Source organism: Malurus melanocephalus, unplaced genomic scaffold (genome assembly GCF_030028575.1).
Source record: "Malurus melanocephalus ecotype Western Australia unplaced genomic scaffold, MMel_1.1 scaffold_329, whole genome shotgun sequence".
Lineage (NCBI taxonomy): Eukaryota > Metazoa > Chordata > Aves > Passeriformes > Maluridae > Malurus > Malurus melanocephalus.
Window position 1 is genome coordinate 617,590 of NW_026623561.1, and position 17,993 is coordinate 635,582.

Sequence of the window (17,993 nt, forward strand, 5' to 3'; positions counted from 1 at the left end):
GTTATGAAACCATTTTACACTATTAAGGCCAGGTTCAATGTTGAATTCTTGCACAGAGTGAGTAACTGCTTATCTGTGATTCTTAGGACWAATTCACTTGACTTCAGGTATGTTTTCTTATTCTAGGAAAGGTTTGTTTCATTTTTCAGTTTCATTGAAATTCTTTTAAGTACTACTACATTTTCTTTGATCTTTTTTGCTGTTTGGCTTCACTARGCATTAATATTTTATAGGTATGTTGGTTGAACTCAGCCTTTTTATCAAGGGTACAATGTAACACATGCATGTAAAAACTAGATTAATGCTCTATTCAGTGGAAGGCAGCATTCAAATAGGCAGCTATCACAGAAACCTTAATAAAGTTGCATAATTAACATCTGATCTTGCTTAAATTTGACATACGGGAAACATCTGTATTATGCTGTTTAGCACAGAGCCCAGTTGGATTTGAAATTAAGACAACTGCYGGCACAAATTAAGTGACCCAGCACTGGGACTTTTTGCCTCGTGTTCGTGCCGGTGCTTTGTCAGTCCTGGCATGGCTTCTCACTCTTCTTTGCAAAACTGCGCTTCTTTTGTGTCGAGCAGTTAAACTCTCCAAGTCAGCTGCACAAATATAGTTTCTTCTTTCCCACTCCGGGTAAACCTTTCCTTGCTTTATCAAATGCCTGATTTACACTCTGAGGAGCTTGAGGAAAGGGAGGACAAGCATTGAGGMAAGAGAGAACAAGCATTTGTGATTGTGCCACAATAATGGTTTGTCAAGTGATTGTGGTGCACTGTGTACAGCACTCTTGGGTGACCTCTCGTAAACTGGGCTGTGGTATGATAATTGCACCTACTTCAGCATTATCGGTGCTATATTAATTCCTGCAAACTACTTTATAGTATGGAGTTAATAAATTTTACAGTACTGTTTAGATTTATTTTGCTCCTGGCAGAACAGTTTAGTTTTCACATCTACCCTGAAAGATTAGAAAGTTTGCTGCACAGCTCCAGAAAGATGGAGCCACCACTCTCTAGTTTCATTTACAGTCTAGTASCACCATTCACTGTTAATTTCACACTCTCAGAAGTGCTGCTTAGTTTGTAATTTTCAGCATCCCTTTTCCTACCTCCTCTTTATTTGGCTTCTCATTTTGCTGCTCTGTTAAAGTTTCTGAAATAATCTATTGAGTTCTGTAATGTACTGAAATGCAATAGTTTGGGACAAAGCAGGAGGGAATGTTGGAAGGGGAAGCAGGGTAAAGATTATAAGGTCATTTAAGAGTTATTTTTTATGACTTTTCCACAAGAGRAATATAAGGTACATACTGAAACCTTCTGGCACATTCAGACAGCAGACAATATTACCTTTTGCAAGTTCTTCCTGAAATGCAATACATTCAATACAATCTCAGATACATGCTTGGACACAAAGGTTTTATGCTGAAATGGAGTTGGGTTTTAGCTGTACTTACTGTCAGTACCAATTGCTAACAATGTCATTTTTGTGGCAGTAGAAACTGACCTAAGGAACTCTTTGTAAATTCTCAGTGTTTTTTTCTGTTTCTCCCTTAACTTATGCAATCAGTTGGAGCAAAAGTCTTTTTGGAAAGAGGGAGGGAGGATGGGGGCAGACATGTGTGTATCTTCTGTGCAGTACTGGAGCACAAAATTTACAGCTGTTTGTCAAACCAATTATTTTTGTAGGACTTTYATTGTAATTCAGTAAAGAGGTGTTTCAGACCATTGTACCACTTTTAAGGGAGATCATTTAAGCAGTTGCAAGTGTTGTCCTGTTGGCTGTCTAAGGTAGCTTCTCAGTTCTATTAAAACTTGAATTTTAAAGTTGCTATTAATTAAATACTTGCTAGTTGGAAAACAAGAATCATAGTTAATTTACAGCTCATTTTTGTTTTTAAATATGTACTTTTCATTACAGCGTATGCTACTTCCAAAAAATCTAAGGTATGATGATAGCTCTGTCATATTCATAGTGTTGTCCAAAACACTGCCTGTAACTTAACATTATAACAAATTGAGGTTGCTCATAGCAGTTTATTTTGTGGTGTTTTCTTGGAATCTTGATTYGTTTTGAATGTGTACACTCAACTTCTGGAATAAAAACATTTTCAGCTGATCTTTTTTGTTGATACTACAGAAGGCTTTGGCTTTCTTTGTAGCAAAGCTTTAGGTACTTTTCACCTCTTAATCAGAGAATGAGACTAAAAATCTCATTGCTCTTTGGTCTTGATACTTTGCATGAGTGTATACTCTGGTCCTCCTAAATGAGGAAACAAATAGCTTTTTCAGATGAGGACTTCTACTGGTTTTTATAGGTGGGTGTTTAAAAGAGTTGTCAGGCTTTTGATTCTCATGCTGAATTGAGCAACTTTGTCATTTTCAATGAGTGAATCATTTTTCTTTTTCAATGCTAGTCATTGTTGCTGGGTTATAAAAGTCTATTTCAAAGGTGGCTGCTCTGGGTGTTTAAGCAGTATGCAGCCCTTCACTGTATCTTATCAGTAAGATTTTGTATGAGCTGGCATTTTCTTCTAAAGTGTCATGTTGCATTTAGATTAATCATATAAAATCTATTCACATAAGCTGAAGCYGTAGTTGGTACTTGGTACATGTCTGTCATGTTCTGAACCAGATTAAAAGTCTCCTCTGTTTTTTGAACTTTGAATAAATAAAGTTAGGGATCAGTCTAGAAAGATAATTGGTCCTTAAATATTAATGAACTTTCTTTGCCTATTAATTTGATCAAGTGTCAAGGGCTTAAATCATACTGTCAATGAAAACAGGGTTTTTTTCCATTTCTTTTGAGAATTGTGGAAGATGAGGATGTAATATTTTTCAGCACATTTGCAAATTGGTCAATAATTAAGCAGGATTCCATGTTTTGGTGCCTTTCTAGTTAAGCGGTTTTGTAGGGGCCATCCCACATTGTTTTCATATGCAATGAATTTCAAAGTTTGCCATATTTCTGTGATTTATACCTGTATTATATATGGACTTTCAGAGAAATAGCACATATATRTGTACAACTAACTTAGTAATTCTAATATTAAATGGCATTTCAAACTTCAAACAAATAATGTTATCATTGTGTAGGTGTCTTGGTTTTGAAAGACAGGTGAAKGCAGGGACCCCCCCTTGGGTCCCTGCCTTGGAGTGGTGGATATGACCCCCCTTCCCTCCAAATTATTATAGCTTTGAAAATCACGGGCTTTCAAGCAAGAATATGGGTAAAAGGGAATAACAGTTTTTACTAATATGTATAGCAAGGTGAAACACGTAACAACAACGATAGCTACACAGACACACCCTCTCCTTTGGTGCAGTTACAGTCCCAGTCGGCAGGGGCGCTGTTGGCTCCCGGCCGGGCAGGGCGGGTGCGATGATTCCCCGGCAGCTGCAGGGGGCGCTGTGGCGCGGGTCCCGGATGGTTCAGATCTCCCACRTGGCCGATGGTGGACGCAAACCGACAGAGATGGATGGAGAAAAGTTCCCCTACAAACTCACAAGGGAAAATGCCTATCTCAGTGTTCCTCTGGACAGCAAGAAACCCCAGAACGGTCAAATGAGCAAAGAGACGAGCAGAATCCTRYRRYTGYAGACGGGATGCAGCAGAACTCAACCACTGCAGCTGCAATCTCAGGGGTCCCTGGCAAGGCACGGGGTKGGAGCAGAAGATCACAGTGCAGCAAGTAGGAACCGATGACCAGAGACGCTGGATTCTGCAGTAGCAGGTCCACCATCCTCCCCCAAGCCAAGTAGGGCAGGAAGTGAAGCTACCCCCCCCCCAAACACACACACACACACACACACACACACACACACACACACACACACACTCACTCTCCCTGAGCCCAAAACTCCTGCCAGAACTTCCCTCTCTCCAAAGAGAGAGATTTAAAAAACAACCTGCCAGGCCGGAAGAGTGCCCGGGGAGACCCTTCGGCCCCACCTACCGTGTAGCAGCTTCTTTTGTCCTCCCCAATTGCCCAGCCATCAAAAGAATGACTTGGCAGTGTATCCCAGCAACAAAATGGGAAAGAAAAACTCCCCAAGAAAAAAAAAAAAAACAAAAGGAGAAACCTTAACCCACAACAGCAGGATGAAACAAAAACAGACATGACAATAACTAGACTGCTAGTCTGTCAAAACTGGTCACACAAAGTAGATTTTAAAAGACTACAAAACTTGCATTTGWGAGAGGCATCTGTAGTGCTGACTGTCAGCCTAATTTTATCATTTGAAAACCTTAGCATATTTTGTAGTGAGGACATAGTTTTAAACATAAGAGTTTCTGGAAAAGTGTTGCTTTTGGATTGAAGGAATGAAATTTTGGATTGAAGGAATGAAATTTTAAGTGTTACAGACTTGCAGGGGAGGAGTTGTTAGAGCTGTAGAACTGTGCTGCCATTTGGCTGTCAATTACTGGTCGTGTTAGGTACCTGGAGTGTCTTGTACCAAAGCTATACAGGCAAGGTCTTCCTGCCATCCCATCCCAAACTGTAACACTTAAAATGCTTGAGACTTTTTCTGCATTCTGTACACACTGAAAAATCCCCATTCTGTGTACTTCACATTTTTCTRCTTGGTTCACTATTGGCTTATCTCTAGCAGTGCTTTCAGTCTCCCTGACCCTTAATTGAATTCCATGATTCTTACTTGCCGTGCATATGACAACTTCTTCTCACAGGAAAACCTTTTTGGACTAACATAATTTGATTTAACACAGCAATTTCTACCGTTTCTGCCTGAAACTGCCATCTGGATTTAGATGCACTAAACCAGTATGCAGTTCCTTTTACTGAGCTAAAGGTCAATTTTTGAATGACCAGGTAGAAGTGACTTTCTTACAGTTTTCTTTTTGCTTTTGGGATTGAGTAAAAGCAACAGATAAACAGCATAAAATCTTTCAGCCCATATGCAGATTTTGTTTCATCTCAATAAAGCAGGTGTGGATTAGTGAGAGCAAAGTAGTAGTGAAGCATATTTTCATTTATGTTGTGATGAGCTGCTTCTAGGAAAAATTCTTAAATATCAGTAGAGAAATACTCACACATAGCTTATTTCCTTGTCTTCTGCCATTCACAAAAATGGAGAGACTGTGGATTCTTCACCTATGTTTTCTYATGTTTTTGTCCCTTTCTGGAGGCTGGCTCAAAGAGAATTAGACCTTTCGATGCTCATTCGGGCAGCTCATGAGTATTGTTTGCTTTTAGTGATGGTTTCAGCAGATCCAGACCTGTCACAGCAAATTTGCAGATTCTTAGAGGATTTTCAAATCCTATCTTAACTTTTCAGAAGTAAAGGCTAAACAGTTATTTAACAGAAGGTGTAAACCTTTTGATAGATTTGCCCTTGCTAATTAGCACAAGTAGACAGTCTGGTTAAAATGGGGTTTGTACATTCTGTTTCATATCTATATGTTTCATTGTATATATGTATCAAGGAATACCTGTAAAAATAAGARTTCTTATAAGAGATTTTAATATCCTTTGCCCAAATGATTCTGTATGTCATAATAATGTAAAATATTTGTAGTAGGAAGTATGAATCAGTATGTTACAATAGTATAAATCATCTATCCCTTTCAATTTGTAAGACAGCATTCTTTTTATAATAGTTTCTTGTGTGACTATCATGGATGAGTATATGTATGTCTATCTTAAGCAAAGCATAGAGTAAATAAATTTTATAGAATGGTACTAGAATTGTTGCAGAAACCGTGTTGAAGACATTGTGGTTTAATTTAATTTTTAAGAAGGCCAAGGAAAGTTGAAGCATATTCTTAATGAGTATTGAAGAGCGATCCAGTAATTACAGAAGATTGAAGCAGAGTAGTCTGCTGTAAAATAAACTGACTCTCCACTCTTTGGCAGGTGGATGACATCTTAGGAGAAGGCAGTGATGAAAGTGATACTGAAAAAAAAAAGCCAGAAGAGGAAGGTGAAAAACCTCAATCTAGTGCAACAGAGACTTCAGGAAGAAAAACAGATCAGAGACCTGGATCATCATCATCATCGTCAAGTGAAAGAAGTTTAACAGGCAGTTTACCCAGGTATGAATTTTTCAAATGTAAGAAAATTTGAAAATTTTGTTGAATTGAATTGCAAATTACTTCTCATCTTCAAATGTAAGAATAAGTGTTAATGATGTTTCATTTTGTTTRGGCACTATTCAGCATGCTTTTTGACAATCTGCCATTTGCAATCTGTTGTTAACCTACGTTCATAGGCTACTTCTTGTAATTCTGTGAACTTGTCATGGTTATCTCTGTAATGTTTTGTGATTTGTTTAAGAAAGTGGTCTTATTGACAACCAGGGTATCACCCGTTCAGAGAGAACTGAAGGCCACTGAATTGCACTTATTTTAAAGTCATCTCCRTCCTGTGTCAGATATAGAAAACCATGTGCTGTGCAGTGTCACTTTAAGTAAAATAAAGCATGGTTTTGGCAAGCTATGCTTTTATATGGGTCATTCATAACAATGAGATTGTTGAGATGCTTTTATACTTAGAAAGAAATTTAAACTTGCTAGTCTCTTCTTCAAAATTGATTTTAGTTCCCAGCATTGACTGTTGGATTATGACTATCAACCAATTAGCTAGTTAACTAGAACTTGATAAAATAGGTGCATCTTTTAAGTATGTTAATGAATGGTTCTCAATTTGCACCCTGTTAATAAGTTTTAAGCTTACCAATTTAGAGCAAGCAGTATAAGATTTTAATTTAGAATTGCCAGGATCATCATCCTGTGCCAGAAGGTGCTGAAAGTGCAAACAGGACTCAGATGTGTGTTGTAGTTCCTTTCTGCTCTCTAGCCAAACTCTGTTCCCAACTGTAAAAATTTAGGCTCTAACATTTTTTCCTTAGTCCTTAGTAGCAGGACTTAAGCAATTGGCTTACATTATTTTAACTTTACTGAGCTTTGTTCTCAGACAGAAGATATGAGAGAAACTGCCACAGAATGCAATTTATAAAGGTTCATGGAGAGATTTTGATTGGGGTAATAATATTGGTGTGAGTTGGGTGAATTGGAGAAGGAGCTACAGGACAAGCTTGCGCCACCTTTTAGTTTATCATGTTTTTTTCTAATCTTCTTCAGAACTTCTTCAGAAAAACATCTGAAAGTTATGAGAATTCTATTTGTCTCAAATGGATAKATGAAAAATTCTCTCCTAAATGGTGTTTGGAATAGAAAAGGCAAGCAGGTGATGAATGTTTTTGGGAYGCAGTTTGAAGCAGCAAGGCACAGTGGTAGCATGTCACTGTTAATTCATCCTAACACTGTGATGTTTCATTGTGTAGAAKACATAACAGTTTCTGGAAACCAAAAGGAAGAAATAATCACATTAAGGACTATTGCTAAATATCATTCCCCAAGTACAGTGTAAAAAGATAGAGCAAATACATTTGTAATGAACCTTTTTTTCTATGTACAGGGAAGTTTGTAAGGGAGCTTAGCAGTACTTCTTCACTCAGAAGCTCTGTGGATCAAATAATGTTCTTGCTGGGATAAAGTCTTTGCGCAGCTTCTTAGGTAACTCTTCCATTTTCGACCTCTCCACATCTTGAGACAAACTTGTCAGTTTATTAAATTGCATTCAAGATTGAGCTTGAATGGCATGCTGGAAAACATGCGAAGTGCTGGTTCAGATGCTGACCCAGTGTCTACTAGGCAGGAAATTCTTCTTGATAGGAAAGGAGTCCGTCATCCCAATTACATTTTAAGTTTGAAGCTTTAAATTGATGTTTTCATGGTCAGTCAGTGTTGTATCTGCTGAAGAGATACTGTGTAAAAGGGACAGTGTAAGAACAGTCTCTAAAAAACAACATATGAGTGGGAGAARGGCACCCTAGATATGATCCAGTATTCCTGTGTTCTGGCTCAGCTCATTCCTATTAGAGATGAGACCTACAGAGGCTGTAAGTTTCTGATAAGCATTACTGCTCCTTTACACCTTTGCAGTAGTTACTGGCACTTAGAAAAAAAAATCTAGCACTTACATTTAATGTCAAGTCTTCAGTCTTGAAACTTACAGAATACCTTGATCATTTCTCTGATTGGTGGCACTTCTGAAATTCTCAAACATGGAGAAAAAAACTGATAGCTTCTACTGGAGGGGAAATGCAGCCTTTCTCCTACATCTAATGCTRATCTGTAATCAAGGAAAATCGAGCTCAGAGCCTCAGAAATCCCTCAACTATATTTTCTGTGCCYATTTAATAGACTTTTAAAAGGAACAATGATATTTTGATCCTTAAGTGTTTTCTTTCAAATATAACAGTACTTCCTTACAACAGCCACTCTTCTAGAAGACAAAAATTAGTTTTCCTTTCTTTTTATCTGACAGAAAAGTCTGCTGCAAACTCCTRTGCAAAATTCTGTTGATGACATCTTTTATCCTAATTGAACCAGTATATTCATTGTCACTGCAATTTTATTCCAGTTCCCAGTCTTGAGATACTCTACTTTGAGAAYCTTGGGACCTAAGTTTACAGCTCGATGCTTCCCAAGCTGTCAGACTCACATTTGTTATAGTCTGGGATATTTTTAAAAACCATTTCAGTGACAAACTATTCAAAATATATTAAGGAAATCACTGGTATATGGTCAAAGTCTTCTTGAAAGTACCCTTAATAGCCAGCAGCACATCTCAAATATGGCTGACAAAATAATTGTTGAAATTCAACCATTCTGCCAAAGAATGATAGTTCCTCTGTTTTATTACCCAAGCAACTCATTGCACTGTTTCACTAGTAAAGTTGTAGTGTTGTTGCACTGAACAGTCTTCCAAAATTCCTTTCTAGATGATGTAAGTATGGTGTTGATTTGATTTTTACAGAATAKAAAAGCTGAAGACCTAAATTTAGAAATACCGGTGACTTAAAGTCATCCTTTCCTGCCTCCTGGATCATTTGTTGCATTAGCATGGCTCACTTAATCATCAAGCAATCTGTCTGTCTGTGTAAGGTCACCCTAGAAAAAATAGGTTGTGTGGAGTTAATTTTAAGAATTAAATCTTTCATTACYTTCTTTCCCTTGTAGTAGATTTTATTTAAGGGGAATTCTGTGATGTCTAACTACACAAAGAAAGGGGATAAAAATTAATGTATGTGGTCAGTGCTTCGATGTTCAAGAAAACTAACTTTAATTCCAGAGTTAATTACAGTAAACAATTGCTTGTGATTACAGGTAGTTGGAAAATGTGGTTTGTCTGAAGAAAATTCAGATTCATTTTGCTCTCTTTGATAAAGCCTCTCCCACTTAATTGCTTCAAACTTGTMATCTGAGTTTTGTGATGTGTGGCTATTATAAACTACTAACATTTCTGGAGCCATTAGAGTTTTGCCATGCATAATAGTGAGGTTCTTTTGAAAATCTCTTGTTCAGACTGTCTCAGTAAGGACCATAGTTCATTACTGGAACTGGCCAGAACTGGAGTATCAGTTCATTTCTAAAACTGCACTGTGGTTTTGGCTCTGGGCCTGCCATGTCAGGGACCATGCGATTACAGAGGAAAATGTCTCATTTTAAAGACTGTTCCCCCAAAGCTTATTCTGTCTATCTTCGTGCTGCAGAGGCAGCACGTTCAGTTGAGTGTTGGTGAATGAGGTCGAATCTTGCAGCTTGTTTAGGGGTTTTAAGATCTCTGCACAGAATTAAGATTGCTATGAAAGTACAGAAAGCAAATGCTGCCCATTTATTGATTTTGGCAATGAGATAATGAATCCCAAATCAATTSAAGTATGTTTGATAGGAACAGCAGCTCATTGTTGTTCCTTGATGTAATTTGGTAAATAAATGCAGTTTTCCTACTTGAATGCATTTAATGCATTTTAATGAGCATCTCACTCTATTTTAGAGAGATCCAATATGTCTACTTAACAAAGCAGGAAACCCACTCAGACTTTAAAGAGAACGYATAATCACTGAATAGGGGAAAAAAACAGACCTAAACTCCCCAAAGTTAGAGATCCTTGACAGGCAGCCACCTCCTCTCCCAGTTGTGGGAAGGCTGATTTGCTTTAAGAATTTGCAGTGACAGGTGGCATTTGTCAGTTTGAAGGTGCTTCCCTGGAAATCCTTTTCTTAAGGTGAAGCAAGTAAAGGAAGCTCAATATAGATTATGTGATGGCTCCAATTTTATAGAGTGTTACACTTTTAAAAGTTTCAAAATGTTGAAGTCTGTATCACAGAGAACAGCCCAAATTTGTCTCCCATGATTAATTTCCTGAAAGTTCAGTGTAATTCAGCATTCTAAATTAAACATCTGAGGGAAGAAAGCATGCTTCAGGTAATAAGATAATGTGATTAATATATTTTTACATAACAGAATTCTGACTGGATTTTTTGCAAGGTTGCTCCAAGTTCTTTTTTCTTGGGTTTAAAACTTAACTTGTATGGGTAATACAGCACCTGGATTGGCCAGCATGTTTCAAGTCTGTACAGTACTTTTGTGATGAGTTTAAATTGTTGTTCAGAGGGGCATTTTGAGGCATTAAGAATTAAAACTTTCACCAACTTTGTTTTTCCCAAAACTATTGATTGCATACTTCAATCAACAATTTTTGTTGATTCTTAGTGGTACTTTTTTCTTGGCATAACAATTGTTCTCATAGTTACTGCAAGCTAAGAGWATGTTTAAATGACTGAATTTCCTTCCATTTCTAAGGCTTTGGAAGTAAACAGGCTCTTTATTGTTGTCCACATAAGCAATTAAAAATTACTGCAGTTTCAGTGAGGTTTTTTCCCAGAAGGAATRGTGAAACACTCCGGACTGAAATCCAGGATCAGTTTCTAAAGAGAAGTGCTCCTGTTGGCAGCACATCTTGCTGTTTTCACATGAGTCGGCTGTTCTGCAAAATTTTAGTGTCATTTCTGTTTGGAAGGATTTTGATGAAGACTCTAAAATGGAAGAGGACTCTGGGCATGCAAAGCATAATTTGCTTCTGTACTTAAATATTGAAAGTTAATTTTCATACAGGAATGTTTTTACTTGAAAGCTATCGCGTTACCCARAATTTCCACATGAGAAAATCAATACTGAGGTAATAACAGCTTTTTKAAGCCATTTTAATTGGTTTTCTCCAAAGGTATTTTTTTTAAGTATGTGTAGTCCCAAGTACTCTACCCTCTGCTACATTTAATCAACAACTTACTTTCACTGTTTGCCAACTAGAAAATTGTAGATTCAGGTTCTAAAGGATTGAATAAATGGAAGCAAATGCTGGATCTCAGTTAATAATTATCTATGCATCGAGGGTATGCCTTTTGCAGGCCCTCTTGAAAATTGTCCAAATGTCCTGAATCAAGAGTCCTTTAGCTGTAGTCTTTTTCTGATAGGCTTAGGATCTGATTAGTGACTGCCTTCAAAGCTTCATTTGGGTTGCTTTAGGCAGTTGGGGTGCGTCCCATCCCTGTTTAACCACATTTTTTAAGTTGTTAAGACACTGGTTTTATGACAGGTACTTTTGTTAAGGATGATTCTTAGCTTTTTGTTGTTGTCTCCCATATTTGTGGTAAAATTGACCATTCCAAATTTATATATCTGAACCAGTCATTGTATCCCCTCCTGTCCTGGGAGTAAAAGTAGTCTGGAGAGAGAATTTGTTTCACTGACTTGAACTTTCTGCATCTGATAAGGTAAATGCCATGCTTTGGTCCTTTCTTTGGTTTTAAGAGCAAGGATGTTTATACTTGAAAAGTGTAGTTCCAAACCGTGTTCTGTTTTGTTTCACAAAAACTAGCTTAGATTGAAGTGAAATAGTTTCCAAACTCCTAAGTGATTCCTTCCCCTCAGCAGTCTTTTGCATAAAGCTTCAGTAAAAACTGGGGAGTTATTCTGAGTGTGTCTTTAGTCATTGATCTGTGGAGCTTTAACTGAAACCTGAAAATTAAATGGTTTTTAAATCWGAAGAGTTCAACAGTGTTAGAATGYAATKGCAGATGTCTAGAGAAATCATTGACAAACTTAATTGTTCCARTATCATATTGGACACATTTTAGAACTATCACTGGAGAATTGAAAAATGCAGTAGGGAAAAATTGGGAACTGGAAATGTTACTATTCAAACTGCATCTACATGCCATCATGTTTCTGTTTATCACCCCAGTTATTATCTTTAGATTTTTTTTAAGATGCCAGTCATATAATTTGGCTGTAAACATTCTTATAAAAAAGTCATTCTTATGCTATGGCCTCACAAATAAAGCATTACTCATTATATATATTATTTGCAAGTGAAGTAACAGCAGTTTTCTAAGCCAGTCTTTCTTCTGAAGGAGTGTTTGAAGGTTTTTACAATAGAGAACACAAMCATTTGAATGGCTATGACAGTGCAAGTCCTGTAACAGTGCCACTAAAGACAGAGAGAGATGTCTTCTAACTAATGAGGCTAAGCATCATTGGGTTTTCTTATAAAATGCTGAGTTATTCTGTAATTAATTTAAAACAATTACAGAATAGTTTTTAAGCTCTCTGATAAGAGAAGCTGCTTGTTTGTTGTTTTTTTCTTCTGATTATTAGAGCAGAATGGGAGATCCAGCATGACTCCTGGCCGGAGGAAGCTGTCAGCTGTAGGCAGTGCTTTTCTGTGTGTTTTCTCAGAGGGGCAGGGCAGAGGGTTGCTTTTTCACCACCATGGGAAATCATCTTTTTAGAGGAAATCTACTTTCTATGTCTGCAGCAACCAGAACTGTGAGGTCCACATGACTCAAAACACACGTTACTGTGCTGGCCACTTGCCTCTCTTGGATGTCTCCTCATATGAAAAAGTTACCAGCCATTTTATGTTCAAGAACAGAATTGTTGTGGKCAAGTCGCATAGTCAAGTGAGGAGAAAGGAGTGTTTCCTGTGAGGAGGGAATGCAGAATTCTATTTCCTTTTTCAGCTTAATATGCCAGTGTTTTTCTACTGGGGAGATGCCTGCCTTCTAAAACAGCCATGAAACAGTTTATCTGGATGTCAACATTTCCTCTCCAGTAAGGTTTTTCCACATTCAGTGAATAGGGTTAATGGTATGAAGGATCCCCCTAGCTCCTTAGGTGCCTTCCAGCTGGTCAGACATTGTTCAGCCTTTAGCTATTTATAGAGTATTGTTCACTTCTGTTTAAAGTCTGCTGYTGTTCTGGAGGTTTTTTCTTCCCTGAGCAGAAAGGAGTACAAAGAATGCACAGACTTGGTCAGAGTCACAAGGGATTCTCATTGTAGGTCTATATTTCAGGTCATTTAAGGTTTTAAATGTGCTCCATGCTGTTTCAAAGCCATTTCACTGATGGTCTTTCCTTAACATTTCAAGAAATCTTTTTGAATTTAAGATTGAATYATCCAATGCTTTTTTACACACTATTTGAAATAATGGTATTTGCAAAATGGCAGTAATATTCTACTTGTTTGCTGTGCTTGAATTGACTAATTTGTCTTYGTTGGATGCATTGCAGGAGTTTGCTCAGATGCCCGTTGTTGRATGCTTCTTAAGTAGCTTTTCAGAAAGGATTCAAAATTCCATTGCTGTGAAAGGATTATACCAAATTTGCTCTGCTTTGTTCTGTATAATCTTCCTAAGAAGTCTTTACTAATAGAAARGTCTGTAGGTTTTTCTATGCTAAAAATGTGATTTTCAAGTTTTTTCTCAAGATTAAATTAGGCCTTCATTCTGCTATAATGAATGCCATGTAAAACTAGAGGTTGTGTTTTTTCCTCCTCCTCCAAAGCTATGAGCTGTACCTATAGCATGTTATTCCCAGAAGGCTAACTTTGAATCATATGGAAATGTTGGGTTGAAAAATGTGTGTTATGAGAGTTATTTCATGGTTTTGTGGCATTGGTGTGTCAGGAGAAGGTGAAGATGCAGAGCAAGGTTCTACACCCTTGTAAACCCACAGTGGGGTACAAAGATGCTGGAAGTTACTGGTAGTAACTTCCAGCTCCACGGAGTATAAATGTGTGGTGGTATTTTATTTGATAGTAAAGAGGACAAAAATATCTGACATGCCTCACTAAATTGATAGTTTAAGGGAATATTACATTTCTATTAAAAAAAAACTAATTTCTACAAATGAAAGGGTATCTGGGAAATTGCCACAAAAGAGAACAGTGTTGGAAAGGGAGGTTGCCATTAATTTTTAGAAAAACTGAATTAAATTCTCGAATACAAGTAAAAAATCATCCAAGATGGTGGCAATTTTTYTTCTTCATCATTTGATATTCTGTGCTATCTGATAGAATGTACTGTTCCTCGGGGATTTTTGAGATCTAACCTGTATCAGTTTGTTAGGTTTTTAAAGAAAAATTATCTTTCCATTAATATCTTAAACCTCCAGATCTGGTCTATGTGTCCTTCACTTTTAGATTTTGTGTTTATTTTCTTCTGCTGCTGTGGTAAAGAAGCTTTTTATTTTATTCTTAATTTAAAGGAATTAAGCTTTACGATCTTATATAGAAAAGTTCGTGTGGCCAAATCTAAAAGCTYATAAATCATCAAGTGTAGTTTGAACCACTCCAGCTGTTTAGGAAACAATTAGCAAAAGCATAAAATAAATGGATACATTATTCCTTTCAGATTTCCTCAGAGGGAAATCAGAGAGGAAACTATAGTACATKTAGATGTAAATGTTTGAAAGCAGTTGTGAGAAATTAAGAAGCAGTTTCTGTGTATAAAGTGGGTACTCAGCAGAGAAGCAAATGGTAACAGTGAGGATGCCTCTGGTACTTAGAGGTTGTATCTCCATTAGCATTTTAGTCCAGGTGGGGAGTGTGYCTTTGAAGCAATGCCTTGGTGAGGCTCCCAAAGGGTTCTCAGGGTTTATAATTTCCTATAGGTCAGTGTAAACTGGGGTTTAACTCTAAGAGCTTGCTTTGGGCCAGCTACTAATGTACTTCAATCCAGAGGATGAGCTGAGAGTAAAACCTTATTTCTGCCTTTAATCAGCTGTAAGGCCATAGTGCATGAATGCCAAATGTATTGTCTCAATATACACAGTTTCAATAGGACAAAAGTGAAAAAGTCACTGGAATTATTCTGTTTAAACTTTTATACGCTTACAGATTTGGATTCCTTTTTTAATCTCTTTTGATATTCATGTATCTAGACAGTGAACACAATTTTGTAGTTATTTCTCAATCATTTAAATGTTGGGACATTGCAATACGCTATTTTAAAATTTCAAGTAGTTAAATTATAAGCATGACACTGATAAATGGCAAAAACAGCTGTATAAACAAATGAATGCATGGCTCAGTTTCTTTATGAAATGAAAGAACTTAAGTAGATGAGTCATTCATATCTTCAAACTTGTTAATGATTTTAATGGCATAAACTTTCARGCTGTTACTGAAAATATACTTACTACAGCTTCAGTTAAGTTGCAGACTAAATTAGAGTTGTGGTTCCAGCTGCTGGTTAGCCTTGTTGATATACAGTGTGCATCCAGTTGTCAAGAAAGCTAAGAAAAATACTTGAGAAAATGTATCTAAATATTCAGTATGTACAGGAAGGAAGTTGTTGCAGTTTGCCTCAGTTTTTTTCCAGCGAAGTCTTCTCTGAATTTTACAGTTAGCTTTACTCCTCTAATGTTGTCTGTTACGCTCTGCTGTCATGCAGTTGCACTGAAAAATTACAATTTTTATTGGAAAGTCTTCTCTTGGCTACATATATAAGTTGTATTTGCAACCTGCAAGACTTAAAGGTGAAAAGCTGCAATAATTAAAAGTCCTTTCTTCTGCTTAGGATGCTTACCAGGAAAGCAAGCAGCCCAACAACTTAATTATGTAATGTGTACAAACATTTTCTTGCACACACAGGGAAGAGCCTAACAGGCAATTTTTACCATTTTCAGTTTTAGATACATGAGCTGCTACTGCACTGAGAAAATCAGAAAACTGTGTGATTTATGTATTCACTCTGTTCTCAGTAGAGTCTTAGTCATGAATTACCATAATCTCAGTGTTTTYAATGGTCACATGATACATTCTTGCTTGAAATTATGTTTTATCCACATACAGAAATGTAGGCACAAAACCAGATACATTCAGATGAACGGAGTTGTAGAAAGCAAGCCTCTGGGATTCTATAGAGTTTTTTTTTCAGATACCTTGAATAGCCCCTGAGAAGCTTTTCCTTTTGCAGAATTTTGCAAAGAACTGTCTCCCAAATTCATAATGAGACAGATGATACTCTGACTCTTCCAGTCACAGGAAGCTGTTTCTATTTTCTATCTTTTCCAGTGTTTTCTGGTATCATGAGTTGACCAGAAGGGGTTCAAATTTTCAGCAGATTTGCAGAGATAGATCACTTAATATCTTGTCTTTGTAATGTATAGCTTGGGTTGTCCAGCTGTGGTCCTTTTCCCTCTGARTGCCAGTGCATCAGTATGTAAAATATTAGAAGCTATGCAGTGATTGATTATGACCACCCGAGCCACACCTGGGAAGCAATGGATTGGGGTTTAGGTAATGGAGAATGGAAATGATGGGAAAAATAGATCTCATTATAGCAAGTTTGCTCATCCCTGTGTTTTAGTGGTGGTGGAAGTAGGACCAGCATGCTGCTGGCTTTTTTCTAGAAGTTTTTGAATATATTTGGGAGAAAGATGGGAAGAACAAGAGCAGGGGAGTGCCATATGTGCTTCCTCAAGTTCTTCAGACCCTCAGATGGGTGCTCAGCACTGGAAGCAGCTCCCATAACAAGGAAGATGGATGATTTCATCTCTCTGCAAGCCTAATCTAGCATTTTTTTCTGCATCAGGTCCTTCACATGATCATAAAGTTTCTGGTGTTTGATGAGTGAGAAGCATGAAATACTTCTSTGTAAGACAGGAGATCTCAAAAGGGCTAGAGAGGTAAGGTGATGGCACTGCAGTTTTTAGTATCTCTAAGAATAAAGCCTCAACAACCTCTCTGGATAATCTGTGCCAGTGCTTAAGCACTATCACAGTGAGCACCTGTTCCCTCATGATCAGAAGGAGCCTCCTTGTATTTCAGTTTGTGCTGTTGCCTCTTGTCCTGGTCACTGGGCACCATTGAGGTGAACCCTGCTCCATTTTCTTTAGACTGTCCATTCAGGATTTTGTATGCTGGTAAGATCCACACTCCACTCCCACATCAGGAGTGTATGAGGATCTTGAGACACAGCACCAAAGGCCATAGTGAAGTATCTTCTGTTTTTCCCTCATTTACTGAGCCAGTCATTTCGTTGTAAAAGGTTGGTCAAGCAGTTTCCTCTTGATGAACCTATGTTCAGCACTCCTGATCACCTTGTCTGCCATGTGACTGAAAATGGTTTCCTGGATCAGTTGCTTTTTCACTTTTCCAGGGACTGAGGTCAGGCTGACCTTCCCTCAGTCCTGTTCCTTTTAAAGGTACGAATGGCAATGACATTCCTCCAGTCATCGGGCACATCTCTTAACCACCATAATCTTGAAAAGACTGAGAGTGGCCTCACAATGACATCACCCATCTCCCTTGGCACTCATGGGCGAGTCCCATCAGGAGCCATGGACTCAGGTGCATCCAATTTGCTTAAGTGTCCTTCCCTGTCCTGATCTCTTCCACCAAGGGTACCTCTTCCTTGCTTCAGTCTTTGCTCATCTTCTCTGGCCCCTGAAGGTTTGTCTTGCCAGTGAAGAAAGACTGAGGCAAAGGAGACACTGTTACCTCCGCCTTTTCCATGTTCTGTGTCACTAGGTTCCCCTACCCCGTTCAGCAGCAGACTCATATTTTCCCATTAACACATTTTTCCATTTCATACTTATGGTGCAAGACCTTCCTATTGTCTTTGAAAACATCAGCATCTCATGGGCATGGCAGCTAAGGCTGCCTTCAGCTTTGCCATCCCCAAGCCTCTGCCTCATTTATGCCATAAAATCCAGCAGAACACCTCTCCTCACTGGCTTCTCTGTTGCTTGGGGTCAGCACTGTGCAGTGCTGTGAAAGGAAGGCTGGGGTCGTACTGTGCTCTGAAAGAGTGGGAAACATGGGGTAAATATTTG

The 17,993-nt window shown here is 37.9% G+C and overlaps 1 protein-coding gene across 2 annotated transcripts in view; it reads left to right on the forward strand.

Moving 5' to 3' along the window:
* The window catches only part of CTDP1 (CTD phosphatase subunit 1), a 101,003-nt gene that overhangs the window by 63,033 nt on the left and 19,977 nt on the right, over window positions 1-17,993 (forward strand). Inside the window, exon 12 of one of the 2 annotated variants that reach the window (XM_057377872.1) lies at window positions 5,880-6,058. In XM_057377872.1, the coding sequence (XP_057233855.1) occupies window positions 5,880-6,058 (179 nt within the window). Of the gene's footprint in view, window positions 1-5,879; window positions 6,059-17,993 lie in introns of those variants that run through there. The other variant, XM_057377871.1, reaches the window with a different exon arrangement.